This window comes from Equus asinus, chromosome 7 (assembly GCF_041296235.1).
Source record: "Equus asinus isolate D_3611 breed Donkey chromosome 7, EquAss-T2T_v2, whole genome shotgun sequence".
Lineage (NCBI taxonomy): Eukaryota > Metazoa > Chordata > Mammalia > Perissodactyla > Equidae > Equus > Equus asinus.
The window spans coordinates 71497576-71515612 of NC_091796.1; the positions used below are offsets into that span (position 1 = coordinate 71497576).

General features: G+C 39.2%; 1 protein-coding gene across 1 annotated transcript in view; it reads left to right on the top strand.

Moving 5' to 3' along the window:
- Positions 1-18037, top strand: part of PRKCH (protein kinase C eta) — a 212454-nt gene that overhangs the window by 100049 nt on the left and 94368 nt on the right. Inside the window, exons 3-4 of the mRNA XM_014868498.3 lie at positions 13465-13615; positions 16074-16108. Of these exons, the coding sequence (XP_014723984.3) occupies positions 13465-13615; positions 16074-16108 (186 nt within the window). The remainder of the gene's footprint in view (positions 1-13464; positions 13616-16073; positions 16109-18037) is intronic.

Here is an 18037-nt window from a genome sequence, read left to right on the forward strand (position 1 = left end):
TGTTAGCCTCTGACAGGAAGTGAGCGTATGATATGAATGACATTTGATTAAAGCAGCAGTCTTCTTTCCTTTTTTTTTCAACTATCAAAAAAGCTGGCTGAGGTTCAAAGCCCTGGCATTACTGTTGCAGGAAACTTGGTTATGTGATAAAGGTGTTCTACCTTCAGTGTTAGGTTTTGAATTAGTCTGTTTACAATGAGTAGGGTGCAGTAGTTTAAAAAGATCATGTTGAATCAGCAACATGGGGAGGCAGCATTGCTTTTATTCTAGCCATGCAGTTGGAAAAGGAAATGATTAGGCATCATATTCCTCATGGCGAATATCCTGTCAAGTTTTTCTAAAATCGTAAAATCAGAACTTGAGAGCTTAGAAGGGACCTCAGAAATATACTAGTGGAAAAGAGAAAAAAAAAACTGAAAGGGAAATGGAATTAGCCAGACTAAAGGGCAGGATTCTTTTAGTTCTCAGCAGGAAACACATGTTTATCTGGAAGAGATTTTGGTTGGACAGGTTGTTTGTATAAGAATCTTTTTTGTGAGGAAGGAAGACCAACCTGAGCTTGGAGGCTGGGGTTGGGGGTGGAGAGAGCAGTCCCTAAGCTTTGAGTGAATGAGAAAAAATCCAGAGATTTCCAATAGGGAAACCCTGCTTTCATAGGAATGATATGCTAATGCTATTAGCTTACTTTTAAGTTAGTCGTAATGTGTATTCATTTTGTAAGATATGATGATTATATGGTAACTTTAAAAACAGAAATAGTAACTTTTAAAAAGATATGGAAAACTTGTGTCCAGAATAAAATCTGCACATGGATGTTTATAGCAGCTTTATTCATAATTACCCAAACTTGGAAGCAACTAAGATGTCCTTCAGTAGATGAATGGATACATAACCTGGGGAACACCCAGACAATGGAATATTATTCAGCACTAAAAAGAAATGAGCTACCAATCCATGAAAAGACATGGAGGAACCTGAAATGCAAGGTAAGTGAAAGAAGCCAATCTGAGAAGGCTAGATACTATGTGGTTCTAATTATATAATATTCTGGAAGAGGCAAAACTATGGAGACAATAAAAAGATCAGGTTGCCAGAGGTGAGGGTGGGGTGAGGTGGGGAGGTTTAGGTGGAGCGCAGAGGATTTTTAGAACATTGAAAATATTCCATATGATATTATAATGATGTATACATGTCATTATGCATTTGTCCAAATCTATAGAATATACAACACCAAGAGAGAACCTGAAGGTGAACTCTGGACTTTGGGTGATAATGACGTGTCAATGTAGGTTCATCCTTGGTAATAAATGTACCATTCTGGTGAATGATGTTGATAATGGGGGAGGCTATGCACCTGTGGGGCAGGGAGTACATGGGAAAGCTCTCAATTCTATTGTAAACCTAAAACTGCTGTTGAAAAAACAAAGTCTTTAAAAACATAGGGAAAGATATTTTGGGTGAAAATTAGTTGGCAAAATAGCACATAGAGTATGATACCACTTATGTAAGATTCAGTATCTATACAATGTATATATTTGGCATATACACCAAAATATTCAGTGATTATTTGTATAGTAAGATTTAAGATGATTTTTACAAAGAAACTTTTGTCTTTATAGTTTTCTGTATCATTTGCATTTTCTGTAGTGATCATATATTATCTTTGTAAACAACAACAACAAAGAGCAAAGAGAGACATTTTCCATGTTGCCTCTGCTCTGAGAGCTAAAAGCACATGGCTTTATTGTCCTCTCATGTTAAGATAAATAGGAATTTGGTGATGATGGTGCAGGCACTAGTTGTTCAAGTGACTAGGTCAGAAGATGACTATTAGGAAGGTATTAGGGTATTAGGAGGACAGGAGATACCATGAGTGGGACATTTTCTCCTCAGTTAAATTTATTAATGAAGGATAAAAGAAAAATTGCCAGATAATTGGAAAATGCTTCCATTTTTAAGCATATAAAACCAAGATATTTTTTCTAACTTAAGCTTGGAGTTGAAGACAGTATTTTGAGATATTTTCCAGATAGTCAGAATGACAGTAAGAGTAATGATGGGGATGTACCTCAAGTGATCTAGGCCAAATTTGAAGGAACAGAAACACATTTCCTCATTATCCTGAAAGCTAGTGGTGATGAGCCACTGAGCAACGTTTAATTTTCATTTTAAAAACCTGAAGAGTGAAGAAGTGGCAGCTGGAAGTCTACTTACGGATGAAATCAGTGGGGAGAAATGAAATATTTGTCGAATCACAGCAACAGAATAGAAATTCTGATCATTTTTACCGAAGAGGATTGTAGGATTCTTGCATTTGATAATAGGGAGCAAGAGGGAATTTCTGTTATTAAATTATGTGTGCAGAAAGGAGTAGGCACAATAATAGTTGAAGATGATTATTGTAGGGATTTTCTAATTATACTTCACCTCATTTTACAAAGAGTTTGAAGCAGCTTGTTAGAAGTATATATGGCAGCAAAATATAACTAAGAAATCAGGACCAGGGTAAGTATAAATTCATTCTGTGGCAGATGCTGTGGATGTCCTGCCCATATTTCTTCTCAGCCCACACAGGAAGGCTGGAAATGCTGGAGAATTAATGCCTCTTTCCCCTGAAGCAGCCATCAACCAATGATGGATGGGAGCTGGAGGATAAATATCCCAATTTCCTCACCCTTGAAGATGTTCTAGCAACTCCTTGAGATCCCTGAAGGAGTCCAGTCACATGGCAGAATGAAAGGGAAGAGGGTATGGGATGGGTTCCTGAGAGCCAAGGGTGTTGGATCAGGGAGGTTGGCATTGTTGTCTACTGAACAGACTTCGTAGAAGAGTATAAGATCTGCTGGCTTCTTAATAAAAGGCACCCTGGTCCTCTAACGTTGTCAACAGGGAGACCTGCCACCTGGGAGATGTGGCTAGACCTTGTATCCCTAGATCTTATTCCCCAGGAGTCACTTTCCTCTGGGGATTCTCACTTTTCACTAGGTCCGTCTGTCTACCATAGTAGCCCCAGAGACTGGCTGCTCCCCTTTAATGCACTCTCTGAAGCAGAGCGCAGGCCTGGCTGGACAGTGTAAACAAAGGTTAATGCCAGAAACTGAAATGTACGCAGAATAATACGCACCAGATGGTCTCTCTTACAAGGGATGGTTAACACATTTTCTGTGTGCCATCACTGCTGGCCTTACTCCTGGTCCACCTCAGTGTTCCTATGCAGAGCCTTGTGGATGCCCCATTCCTGGGGCCTCAAAGGAGAGGGAGAAAGACTAGTCTCTCATCCGACTAAAGCTCCCCTGAAAGTCATTTTGCTGAGGACTTGACTTTCTCTCTGATGTTGGATAGTGGGAACACCACCCTTTGGGGAAAACCCACTCCCATTACCTTACTATGGTTCAAATAAGACAACTATAGTAAGCCTAACTTCCATACAGGACGTTCTCGTAGACTATAGCAGGGGAGCCATCTCACTACAGGGTGTGACGTGATCCACCCCATATTTCACAAGCATAACTGGATGGATTGCAGAGGGGAGCAAACTTACGCAGGGAGGCTAGTTAGGAACTATTGCATAGTCCAGATGAGAGGAAGAGGAAGGCATGAACTATACCCAGTGAGCATGGGAGGGAGGGAAGATCATAGTAGGTTTTGTAGAACTTGACAGTTGATTGGTTGTAGGTGGAGAATAACTATCTGAAGGCATCTCTAAGTTTGTTTCTGGATGACTCTAAGGATAGTGGTACTATTATCTAGGAGGAAGAATGGGTTGGATAGGTGAGAAGAAGATTCAGCCTACAAGTGTCAAGTTTTCGATACTTTGGGGATATCTTGGAGAGATGCTGGGAAGCTGCTTAGAAATAAGTTTAGTGGTTAGAAGCCAGAGCTAGAGCTGCAGATTTGGGAGTCCTCAATACACAGGCAATTGTTAGAAGTCAAGAGAACATATGAGGTCTCTAAGGAGAGGACCAGAAGAATGGTGTACAAAGAGCCTTGGGACACACACGTGTTTAAAATTGACTGAAAGAGAAGAGCTGGTGAAGGAAACTAAGGAGGAGAGATTGTAGAGCAAGAGGAATCAGATGATGTTGGAGCCAAGGTCCCTTTCTTCAAGGACTGAGAAAGGGAGAGTTGTACTTTGGGCAGTACTCGTAGATACTAGAGGTGAAGGAGGTTAGGGGACCATGGGAGTCAGGGCTGTCTTCTTGTAACAATGGCATGAGAGGCCTTTCCTGTGGCTCTTGATGGAATTTCAGCCACATACAGGAGCTCTGTTCTGATCACCTTTTTGCTGACAGAGGAGGCTGGAGTGACGGATGAGGATGGGCTCAGCTTTTACGGGTGCTATGAACTGTGAGTCCTACTCAAGAGAGTCAATCTAGTAATGAATTATTTTTGTTTCCTCCACTTGCCTATGATAGCCATCCCCATGAGTTTTCATGACTGTAGGTGTTTATGTAGGCTGAGCTTCCTCACAGGGAGCCAAATCCCAGAGAAACACCTGTGGATAGTTCCTGTAGAGTCAGGGCTCGTAATACGTTGAGTCTAATCACTCTGTCTGAATTTGGAAATAACCATGAGTCATATGGTTGAGCTATTTTTAAAAAACAGAGAAGATTCTATACCACGTTGTGCCATTTGGGGGGCTTTTGCTTGCCATTTTAAAATACCAACACTCTTTGTTGCAGCCGTTGTCACTGGCGCTGGCACAGATTCCAGGAACCCTCTCCCCAGCCTGGTTCACCAAGGCCTCCTTCCTCTTTTCCAGACAACTGCTGATCTCAGCCCATTTATGAAGTCTTCCTTAATTAATCAGAGGGCTAGATATGCAACTCCTATGATTCTCTCTTCACTCAAGCCCCGCTAAATGCTCTCACCCACTGGTGGTGTGTGCTTGTTGTAGCGACTCAGGTTATGTATTCGCTTAACACATGTCCTAATCTTTCTCTGTTTATATCATTATCGTCTCAGACAGGGATCATCTAAGTTTAAATTTTTATGCATCATGCTTTATGCACACAGTTCTGTGATCAGACGGCTGCTTATTCAGTGTGTTTGATGATAGTAAGCAAAATTCTCTCACTACCTTATTACCTTTCAGGGATGTATTTTGGAGATATAAACAATGTAATACTTTCTGGTTCTTTCTTGACTAGTAACTTTAGGTTAACTTCTAAGATTTTCCTGTTTGTTTTTCTCACAGTTGTTCCCTCCCATGTGCACAAATGATAAACCCAATATCTCAGGAAGAAGAAAAAAGACATTTGATAACATTACTCAGTAGTTCAACAATGGGAGACAGAGTCTGGCGTCCCCACTTCTATCATCGGCCGCTTGACCTCGCTTGACCTTCCTGTTAGTTTCTGTTTCCTCACCAGAAAATTTATTACTTTCCAGGGATTCCAGGAGACCCAATGTTAATAAAGGACACCATGCAGTGTGGTGTTACCCATAAAGCCCTGGGATAAAGTCAGGAGCGGAGGATTCTGGTGGCAGTTCTGACTCTGGCTAGCTAGATGAACTTGGGGCACCTTGTTTAACTTCTCGAGGCAGTGCTTTGCTAGGTGTTGATTCCTCTTTTAGGCAATTAGGCGATTGGATTAAAAATCCTTTCTATTCCTTGAAGGCTATGGTAGTTTGAAGTAAGGGTTTTGGCAACAGTTGTGATAGGTAACACTTAGTTGCTACCTGCCAGGTACTTTTCTAATTATGTTACACTTAGTAATTCAGCGAGTCATCAGAATGGCCCTTTGAGGAAGGTTCTCTTGCCCTTCGAGTTCTACAAATGAGGACACTGAGGCATAGGAGATTAAACAATTTGCCCAATGTCCTCCACCTTATAAGGGGGAGAAGCAGGATTCATGCCTGGGCTCCGGATCCTGCGCCCTCAACCACCACACGTTCCTCTCCGGCCTGTTCTGTCAAAAGGCCCACAGGCTCCTCCTCAGGGGCCCTTAAGACAAGCACAGACCTCAGGAAGCAGCAGTGCCTCTGTGTTAAGCAAATTCAGCTTAACAAAGTTAAATCGTATGTTACAGAGAATCAAAGTTATTTCCTTTCTGCATATATCAGTAATTTCTGGAGTTAAAATGTGCTAGGCCATAGACTTTCTCTCTGATTTCATTTGCTTGCAGTCATTTGAAAATCAGGAGCCATGATCCATGCTTTTGGCTCACGTCAGCATGTTTCAGAAGTACTTTCAAATGCAGATTTCTGCTACTGGAATATATAACCTTCAATTTAGGTAGGTAGATCGAAAGACTAAAGAGGATGAAGTATTAGCAATTTTTAAGATAAAGTTAAGCCAGTTATACAGAGACTTCAGAGAGACCCTCCTCCCACACAGAGGCTCACATTAGCTGACAAGTTTCAGTCCATTACAACTTTTTGCAATGAAAACTTCCCTGGGGTGGTTTGGTGGCTCCTAGTCGCTTATGCCTTCTGAAGTTCTCAAAAAGAGTGTGTGGGATGACGATCAGATTTTATGAAATAGAATTTTATTTCAAAATAGTTAATTTCCATTATATATGACATAATAATTCTCCACCCTGCCAATGAGATAGCTTGTCAAAACCGACTCCCGTCAGACGCATCAGGGCTTGGGGCCTGCCCACCTGTGGAGACTGGAATGTGGTTTCCCTGCTGGGGCCCTGAGCCAGCTGCCTACCGACTTGAGGCATTGAGCTCCTCAGGAGCAAAACGGAGGTTGCGATGCAAGTTTTGGCTGTAAAACACGTTAGGGTTGCCTGACATGTTCAACCAACGTGTGATCTGAAAGAGTTTTCAAAGCCCCGGCTGGTTGAAGGCACAACAAGATTAAATTGTCTTTTGTAGTCCTTTTAACTAAGTCCTAAGTCAACAGGAGGCTGTGCAAACAGAGAGGAAGCTCCCTGTGCACTGCTTGGGAAGTGGGGGTGGAGTCTGTGCCCAGGGGAACATGGTGTAGCCCGAGAGCTCTTTCTTCCTGGTCATGGCCTCCATCAAGAGAACGGTGATAGGGATTGGAAGCCAGGGGGGCTCCTGTTTTCTTAAATGACCAAATGTCTGGCAAATTCCCAGGCGTGTGTGCAAGTGTGCATGAGTGTGTTTGTTTGCTGTTTAAACAAAAAGAGGCACATGTGCAAAAGAATACAGAAGAGGGAAGAATGAAGTTTTGTTAAAATGACCCATATGAGGTTCTTCTGAGGCAGCTGGGATAGAGGGGTGAAGAAGAGACAGCTCCCACTGTTGAGGGATAAGGGAAGAGGTTGAGGTGCCTCCCAGGTTGCTGTGGGAACAGAGGGGAGGGGCATTTCACCTCAATTTAGGATTTGGGGGAGGCCACTTAGGCTCTGAGGCAGACAGGATAAGTCTAAATTAACTAGTTGGGGAAAAGCGGGGAGCGGCATTCCAGGAGGGGTGAAGGCATTAAGGGATGACCAACAAGGTGGACAGCTACAAGCAGGTTCCCCCTAAGGTCTACAGGCTGTAAGCAATCACCTAGAAAATTTGTAGGTCATGATATTGCTATGGTAATAGCTGTTGAGGGGGAAAAAGGATTCAATTCATGAAATATTAAAAATGCAAGTGAGCTGACCTTTTAAAAATCTTCATAGGATTAAGAGATTAAATAAGTAAATTCTTGGTAATTAGACCCCCAGGGAGAATTTAATTTGCATGTAGATGTGATCAGTGTTTAGTAATTCAATACTGGTTTGCATTGGCCAGTGTTCAGCTGGGTCTCAGGTTGGTGATAACATAGGCTAGATATAGGGTGATACCATTAGGCTAAATTTTTATCATCTGCCAGCAAAGGAGCATTAAAATTGTTCATTTTGTGGTTACTAAATGACTTCTAAAGTATTGTGGAAGAGAGCATACAGTAGAGTGACTTCTGTTCTCATGTGACCCATATTCAAAATTATAGGAACTTCTCAGGAATATTGATTATGATACTATCCCCACAGGGCTGCGGGGCTGAGGACAGGGGGATATTTTATCTTCTTTAGACAGATGGGAAACCGACAAAAGAAAGTAATTAGGCTGCTTGCCAAAGGCTTAACATACATACCCCAAAAGGAAAACTACAGGAGGTACAACTTTAACGGTGCTAGAGCCTCTGAAGGCGTTAAAATCTTAACCAAATTCATCTTGGCTATTTCTGCATTTCATTCTTTGAAATTTCTGATGTAGACCCTAATTTTTACTGTTAAAAAGAATGTAGATGGGGCCAGCCTGGTGGCACAGCAGTTAAGCGCGCATGTTCCTCTTCGGTGGCCCAGGGTTCACCGGTTCAGGTCCCGGGTGTGGACATGCACCACTTGGCAAGCCATGCTGTGGCAGGCATCCCACATATAAAGTAGAGGAAGATGGGCATGGATGTCAGCTCAGGGCCAGTCTTCCTCAGCAAAAAGAGGAGGATGGGCAGCAGATGTTAGCTCAGGGCTAATCTTCCTCAAAAAAAAAAAAAAAGAATGTAGCAACTGATATCTATATAGCATATGTCCTTGCTTTGTGGTTTTTTTTTTTTATTGAGTTATTGATAGGTTACAATCTTGTGAAATTTCAATTGTACATTAATGTTTGTCAGTCATGTTGTAGGTGCACCACTTCACCCTTTGTGCCCACCCCCCACCCCACCTTTCCCCTGGTATCCACTAAACTGTTCTTAGTCCATAATTTTAAATTCCTCATATGAGTGGAGTCATACACAGATTATCTTTCTCTCGCTGGCTTATTTCACTTAACATAATTCTCTCAAGGTCCATCCATGTTATTGCAAATGGAATGATTTTGTTCTGTTTTGCAGCTGAGTAGTATTCCATTGTATATATGTACCACATCTTCTTTATCCATTCGTCTGTTGATGGGCACTTAGGTTGCTTCCACGTCTTGGCTATTGTAAACAGTGCTGCAATAAACATTGGGGTGCACAGGACTTTTGGGATTGCTGACTTCAGGCTCTTTGGATAAATACCCAGTAGTGGGATGGCTGGATCGTATGGTAGTTCTATTTTTAGTTTTTTGAGGAATCTCCATTCTTGCTTTGTGGTATTTTTTATAGAAAAAAAATCCTACAAGTTGATTTGCTGTATGAAAGGAAATGCATATTTAAAACTTTGACAGGTATTATCAAATTGGTCTCTAAAAAAAAAGTACTCTTGAGGGGCCAGCCTGGTGGCCTAGCAGTTGGGTTCACGTGCTCGGCTTTGGCAGCCCTGGGTTCACGGGTTCAGATCCCAGGCGCTGACCTAGCACTGCTCGTCAAGCCGTGATGTGGCGGCATCCCACATAAAATAGAGGAAGATTGGCACAGATGTTAGCTCAGCAACAATCTTCCTCACAAAAAAAATTCTTGAAATAGCTACTTGTCAAATGATACCATGTGGCTAGCTCTGTGATAATACTTTGAATGCATTTCCTCATTCAGTCCTTGGAAAAATCCCATGAGGAAAGCACTGCCTGGTTTACTGATGGGAACACCAAGCCTTAGCAGGATAAACACCACTAGAGGCAGCGGGGTCCGGACTGGAGCCCAGTTTATTCTTCTACCAGCAGAGGATGGAGGTGCCTGTTGCCCCACACCCTTGTAAGAACGGGCATGTTAGCAATCCTGATAAGTGTTTGCCCATTTCAGAAGTGAAATGTCATTTACCTCCTGGCTCCTGTGTGACCATCTTGGATAGGATCGGACATCTTGGCATGTTTATTGTCTGTCTGCAGACTTTAGTTTTTTGAGTTGCCTATTCATGTCCTCTGCCCCATTTTTACTAGACTATTCGTCCTTTTTTCTTATTGATTCCATGTATTGTAAATAGTAACCCTTTGTCATGTTGCAAATCCTTTTCTCCCCAGTTGTTTCTTTCAACTTTGTTTTGTGTCTTTTGCCAAATAGAACTTTAAATTTCCGAAGTTGCAAATCTGTGAATGTTTTATGGTTTTAGAGTTTTCTTATCCTTATCCCATATCAGGAGTATATTTTTTCTTTGTTTTCTTATCTTTTATAATTTCCTCCTTAACATTTATCTGAGATTATTTTGGTGGAAGGAGTGAGATAAAGATATTTTCCAAAAAGCTATCTAGTTGTTTGAACACCATTTATTGAATAGTCCATCTTTTCCCCATGATTTGAACCATATTCTCTTTCAGCTAAACTGATTTCTACTTTTGGACTCTTCTTGAAGTGGTAGGGCACTTTTTCAATTATTGTGACTTTAGCATATGTTTTAACATGTAGAGCACGTCCTCTGCCATTGAAATTTTTGAACAGTTTTTAAATATTTTTGGTATCAAATAAACTTTGAAAAAAGTTGTCAAGTTTAAAACATCCTTTGGCAGTGTTGCTTGGTTTTTTGTTGAATTTAGAGATTAGTTTAGAAAGAATTGACAACATTATACTATTGAGTCTTCATATCTAAGTACTTCATTTTTACATGTCTTTTCATATTATTCAGTTGGGTTTTATAGTTTTCTTTATATAAATCTTCACTTCTTCTCATAAATTATTCCTACATAATTTAGTTTTTGTAGCTGTATGAATAGAATATTTTTTTATTATATATTCTAATTGATTCTCTTGATATACTAAAGATCTGTTGATTTTTAATGGTTTATTACTGTCCATCTTACTGAGCTCTGTCATTAATAAATTTGGCTGAATTCTACTGAGTTTGCTACTCATGTATCAAACAACTCCAAATAATGGTATCTTTGCCTCTTTTTTCCAATAGTTTTGTCTTTTATTTTGTTTTCATTTCTAACAGTTTTGGCGAGTACTTTCAGAGTGTATTGAGTAATAATGGTGATAATTGGTCTTATTTGTTCTTGACTTTCATGGGAATTTTTTTTTAACCTACCATTCAGCTTGGTGCCTTTGACGTGTGAACGTACGTTTTAGTCATATTAAAGAGACAGTCTTCTAACCTTACTTTTCAAAAGGTTTTTTAATGGATTCCTAGTTAAATTTCATCAAGCGCCTTTTCAACATCTATTGAAATGATCATACTTATTTCCTTTTACCTATTAATAGAATAAGACACAATAATAGATTTTCTAGTAATATACCCTTTGTTACGCTTCAGGGAAAATTCCCACTTGGTCACACTGGGCTTTTCTTTTAGGATAATGCTGGATAGTGTGGAAGTTCCTGATTGTCTGCGTATAATCGCTACTGGGAAAAGTCCATATAAAATGAATCCTTCAAAATGAGGACTAAATTTTGTTAATAGTTAAAAAATGGAAGAAGGAGTTTGAAAAAGGAAACTAGAATTATGAAAATCTTTATTATATTAAACAAATTTTGTTCCCTTGCTCTAGACACTAACTTTTAGAAGAAAATGATTTTCAGAGAATTTTGCTGTAGCAGAATACTACCTATTTTATTTTTTCATTTTTATAGTACTGTTTTAAATAGGATATTTTTAACAAGTGTTTGAGGTGTCATCATTTTCTCAGGAGCGTAATATGTTGATACTCAAATTATTCTATCTTAAAATGACAGTCACGTCATTTTATCAAATTTCTTTTGTTCAGTTGTTAACTGATCTAACTGTGCCAGAGCCTTATCTGCCATTGGCTTTGGGTGTGAATCTAGCTGTTTCAAATGTCACTTTCCATAGACTGCATGGAAATTCTTCAACCTTAACCAGATTTTCAGTTAATTTATATTGCATATTAAGACGTTCAGTGTATACATTACCACATCAAAGAAACTGAGAAGCCAATGTCATGGGCGGGGAAAAATGCTGATATTAAGTAGAAAGAAATATTTGTGTTGGGGACTAAGTGGAAAGGAATAGGAAAGCAAAGTCCCTATAACATGAAAATATTCATTAATATTTTCTAATATTGCTTTCCTATTCACTTTGTAACTACACAAATTTCAGTAATGAAGACCCCTACATCAATATTTATGAGTGAGCTTGATATATAAGCAGCGGGGTACTTTTCCTGAGGTCCATAATTAGAATTTAGATGGTCCAGAAATTTGATGGGAGAAAAAATTTTCCATCTTTATTTTCATTAACTTATAATATGAATGTAGCATTGTTTTTCCATTTACAAACAAACCACAGTAGTATTAGCAGTACTTATGATGTTGTCACAATAGAAATCACAGACGTTTTCATGTCATGTTACGGTTTTCACAGACATTTTGAAAATGCAACTTACCATCATCACTACTTCAAAATTATTATAAGGGCTAGGTCTACCACTAAGTATTTAATTAATTTATAGAAGAAGCACATATATTATTCTATCTCACTTCAAACATATTTTCATACCTGATTTCCTTTGTAATCTTACATATTTTATTTTTCTGGATTATAAAACTTTATTCTGAGAAGTGACCCATAGGCCTCCTAGACTGTCTCAGAGGTCATGCCATAAAATGATAACTAACCTCTGATTTCTTTTTTCTCTTATATCTTAGGATATATCAGTTATATCTTTTAGTCCTAGGATTGTATCCCTTAATTTCCTTTAAGAAATGAACACTTTTCTTCTTTTTCTATTTTGGACCAGGCTTAAACACTAACATTATCTTGTCCTTGAAGGCTTAAAATAATTCACCCATGAAACCATCTGAGTCTGATGGGTTTTGAGAGATAATCCTTAGAAAACTTTATGGATTTCTTCCAAAAATTTCATCTGTTTGGTTCATGTAGCTCTTCTTCAATTAATTTTGGTCATTTACATTTTCATGGAATTCTTCCAGATTTTAAAATTTATTGGCAAATTATTCTTATATGATTCCTTAAATTTCTTTTGCATACGTGATTAATTTAAAAGCATTATTAAAGAGTTAATCTTTATTAATCACAAGACGGTGCATACATTGGAAAAGTTCTAGTATAATTCTGTGGAAAACATTATTTATTGTCTTTAGATGGTGCACAGTTTTCAGAGTCTTCAGATTAGGAGCCACTATTTTAAAAAGATGAAGTTAGAAAAGGCACTTTGCACCAATTCCAGGTTAATTTCTACCTATTCCGGGTTAGCAGAGGTGGTGCTGAGACTGATGCTTTGGGGCAGCACTCTCTCTGGCTGTGTGGGGGCAGTTCCCTCATTCAGTTTGTGAGGATGCCAGAAAGAAAGGGAAATAATGAGGAACTCTGTTTCATTGGCCAGTAGGTATAGCCAATGGACAGACCTGAGGTCCTGGACAGCTGGACAGGGACTAGGAGGCCATGCTGATGTCACAAACCTGAGCATCAGAACCCTGCAAAACCCATGCTCTGTGCTGGGGACACTGGCCCAAGATAGCCAGTTATAACCAGACAATGGGAATCTCAGGGTTCACCTAGGTCTAACCCTAAAATTACGAGTCCTGAGGTTACCAGGAAAGCATGATGATCTTTCTGGGGTGTTTTGCATCTTGAAGCAAGAAAAAATAATTTGGGGAGTATTTGGACTATCAAACTTTCTCATACACTAGGTGCAGATAGATTCATTACACATTATTCTTTTTTCCCTTCTTTTGATATACAGCTACTCTCCAGAGAGACCGAATCTTCAAGCATTTTACCAGGAAGCGCCAAAGGGCTATGCGAAGGCGAGTCCACCAGATCAACGGACACAAGTTTATGGCCACGTACCTGCGGCAGCCCACCTACTGCTCTCACTGCAGGGAGTTCATCTGGTGAGAGCTCCTCCAGCTTCTCTCCTCCTCAGAGCATCTTTCTAAGGGAGGCTTCCTCCGGTTAGGTGTGATTTCAGGAGAAAGCAGGATTATTAAGAATTGTTTTAGGATGCGATTTTTGGCTCTTATTTTTAACTTGTTGACCCAGCAATTTAAATCCCTAATAAAAGAAAACCTAAAGAATTTGCAGATCCAAGTTTTAGATGTTATTTCTTTTCCCAAACATTTTGGTAAGGGTGCTAAGGCATCATGAACTGGTCAAAAACCACTACTCAGAGAGAGAGGTTAATTGATGAATAATCTGCTCCTAAGGAAGAAAGAAATATCAACAGTATTGCATTAAGAAGACATGAATCCCACGATGAGTTATGGAAATTAACTGTTGTAATTCAGCACACAGTAGTCTTCGGCCTTATGTATGTAGCCGAAGGTAATAGCTCTCAGTGATCATATACTATAAGCCCTGGCATTTAGGAATTAAGATAATTAACAGTCAAGAAATTCTAGATGAATTGGGGCAATATCTTACTATACGTGTGACTCAAGCTTAAGTCTCAGTGGCGAATCGATAATGTAAAATAAGTTTAGGTAATAGTTATCTTCAATGAGAGGCAACATTAAACACGTTTATTTGGAAAGAGAAGAAGAAATACCCCTCATGCACAGAGGAACATACACACATACACACCCATCTCAGAAGGAGAAAACACAGTTTAGTGTCTGCAGCCTGAAAGGAGATCTATGTTTTTGTTGCAGACTTTAGCATTTTGTTTAATGCAGGCAGAAGAACTTGGTTCAGAGTAATTTCTGAATATTGATCAATTACTTTGTATTTTGTGATGATTTTGGATTTTATGCCTGTTAGCAGTCAGAATCCAGGGTTAGTTACTGATTCTGGCATCTTTAATCAAGAATAGAATCTTCTCTAAATCAAAGGCCCAAAACTGGCTGCTGATATGAAGTCTACAAATGTGCCATAACAACTATAGTCTTAGGAAAAAGTTCCTATTGCATTTTCTATTGAAAAACTCAGATGCCATGATGTCTTTGAGCCCATTTTCCTTCTTTGCACCAGTCTGCACTCTCTAGCTGGTTGTGGTCCCACCTCTCCCTGTGGTTTGCTTGACCTGAAGGGTCACTATCCGTTGCCATTTATTTCCTGTCACACCGTTCTGCTTCCCTCCTTTATGTGACCTGCCTTTATGTGACCTTTAAATGCCCGTATAGGCATTTGTAGTGACAACCTGTGACCTCAACTAGCATTCTTAATGGGAACTTATTTGATAATTTCACTAAATTTTTTCTATCAAGGAAACATTAACTCCCACCCAACCAGCCTTGTCACATACACACACACACACACCCATATTTAAAATATTGGTATATGTGTTATATACATATGGGTAAGAGTATGCTATGGCATTCAGTCTCATCACCTGCTAGATGTGTGAACCTAGACAAGTTTTATAACCCATCGGTGTCTCCCCATTTGCAAAATAGAGACAATAATTTTATTTTGTTTGTATAGTAAGCTTTTATATAGACCTTAAAGTGCCAGGCACCATTCTAAGCGTTTAACATTATCAACTCTTTATCTTCATAGTAACCCTGTGTAGGAGGTACTGTTATCATTATTCCTTTTTATAGATGAGGAAACTATGGCTCAAAGAAGTTGACAACTTGCCCCAGTCACACCCGGGCCATCTGGCTTCATGGCTATGCTCTTAGCCATCCTATTATGTGCGCTAGCTCACCTGGCTTTTGTGAGGATTGAAAGAGATGGTACATGTCAGCTGGTTCGCTCAGTGCCTGGCAGATCTTACAGGCTTAGTAAAATGTGGCCTTTGTTAATGAGAATGAGAATAACATCACCATCACCCAGAGATTGTATTAGGGAGACAGAGAGCTGGAAGCTGTAGGCATGACAGGCACATTGTGGCCGCATTTCTGCTCTCCCGTGGACTCCGGGGTGATGTGGGCACAGGAAGAGAGAGGGTGCCTCAGGTCAGGCAGCTGCAGTGGACTCATCTGTTTATGTCCATACGTGAATCTGCGTCTGTTTACTTCACCCTCTGCATGTCGTCACGTGTACGTGAGAGAGGATGCTAAACTAGGTGGTGGAGTGACGCCTCAGGCTGAGGCTCAGTCATACGTATGAATGAGGGTTTATTTTCATTGAGGACTTGAGGCCTTGCCATGGAAGTGGTTGAATGAGAATTGCCTATTCCCACCTGTTTATATCATCTGGAGCATTCTAGGCCATCAGATGATTTCCTCTGTGCCTTGTGGTAACAAACAAGGGCTCAAAAAGCACATCATCTTTGCCTCTTCTCTGAAATTGTGTTTTTCATAAAGGACCAGAGGATGAAATTTGTTTTCCTTAAGTACTGTAATTATGGGAGCATTGTTGCTGAAATATTTGACTGATGGTCACTTTTTTCTCTATTGTTTTGAACAGGGGAGTATTTGGGAAACAGGGTTATCAATGCCAAGGTAAGAAAACATTTTTAAAACCATGTTTAATCTTGTTTCTATGTTAAAAATTTATTATGCCAGGAGGAAACAGGATACATTCCATTAATATTGTGATAAATAACTCTGTAGGTCAAATGAGACTCCCATAGAATTACAGCTCTTTAGTTTTGGTTAAATTTTGGCTATATATTTTTCAGACAACATAGAGGGAATGTTTTTATTCCTAAAGCCAGGATGCCTAATGAAGTTTAGTTGTTTAAAGTTTTGTCTGTGCAATAATGTGAAAGTACTAAAAGGTAATGCCATTGTGTGAGCAGTGCCCTTGAATCTTGAAGATAAATTTTTGTTTTTCTCCAATCTCACCATCAATAGGGGAGAGAAGTTTTCTTATCTTTGCCCTCATTGGAAATAGAAGTTATTATCCAAGTTGCTTTTTTGATTTTCTGATTTTTAAAAGAATGAGAGAAGTGTTCAAAGTTAAGCTATTAATGATCTTGTAAGTCATTACACATTAAATTTATTTCGATTTTTACAATTCTAAGATAAATCCAATTTACTAGTGTTCTGGCAGAATTGGAACGAAATAAAAGTGGAAGGAGTGGAAGAAGACTCTTTACTCAGGAGATTTAGCCAGACTGGACTGGCCTGTCTTTTATTTGGGCCTCCCTATTGTTGGCTTGAGCATCGTCACACGGTTTATACATATGGTACCTGTCTTCTTGATCTATGCTCTACAGATGATTGCTGAAATAGCAAAACATATCCTAGAGTGGTAGCCTTCATGTAAATAAGGAAATCCTGCCTTCTTTTCTGGAGGAGGTGAGGTAAAACTTTATTTCCCTTAGAAGAATGGAATAAGACATACTTCAATGTGTATGAACAAATTGATTGAGTTCTCAAATTTAGAAAAAATAAAATATATAATCAATACAACAACAGTAATTGACCTTATATTATTAACCTCAGCCCCAAATGAGAACAGAGTTCACAGGTCAGAATTGACGTCACTTTTTGACCTGGACCTCCCCAGCATGGGGATTTGCCTGGCAGCCAACTCCAGTCTCTCTCATGCATAGTGCCAGGATATTTTATGGGCTGATTTTCAGTGGGCCACCTGCTGTTAAAAGAGCCAGAAAGAACATTGGTCAGGAGACATAAGACACCAATTTGTTTACATCTTGCTCAGGAATATAAAACCAAATACCTGACTGGAGAAAGGTATACTATACTAACACTAATCAAAAGAAAGTAGACAAAGCAGAGTTCAGAACAAGGAGAATTATCAGGGACAAGGAGAAGCATTATGTAATAATAAAGGGGTCAAATCTTCAAGAATACATTACAATCCTTAACATGTATGCACCTAATAACAGGGCATCAGAAATATGAGAGGCAAAAACTGATAGAACTGCAAGGATATACAGACAAATCCACTATTATAGTTGGTGACTTCAGTATCCTAGTAACTGACAGATCCAGCAGGCAGAAAAATTTGTAAGAATATCACAACTTGATCAAATTGACGTTTATAGAATATTGCATCTACCAACAATAAGTGTATGCATTCTTCTCAAGCTCACAAGGAACATTTATCAACACAGGCCACATTCTGGCCCATAGAACAAACCTTAACAAATTTAAAAGAATAGAAATCATAAGTATCTTTTTGGACCACAATGGAATTAAACTACAAATGAATAACAGAAAGTTAGTTGGAAAGCCCCAAAATATTTGGAGATTAAACAACACATTCTAAATACCACATAGGCAAAAGACTCCAGAGAAAATAAAAAATATTCTGAACCAAGTGAAAATGAAAATACATTTCATCAAAATTTGTGGGATGCAGTGATAGCAGTACTGAAAGGGAAACTTATAGCATTAAATGCATATATTGGAAAAAAGAAAGGTCTAAAATCAATATTCTAAGTTTTCATCTTAGGAAAC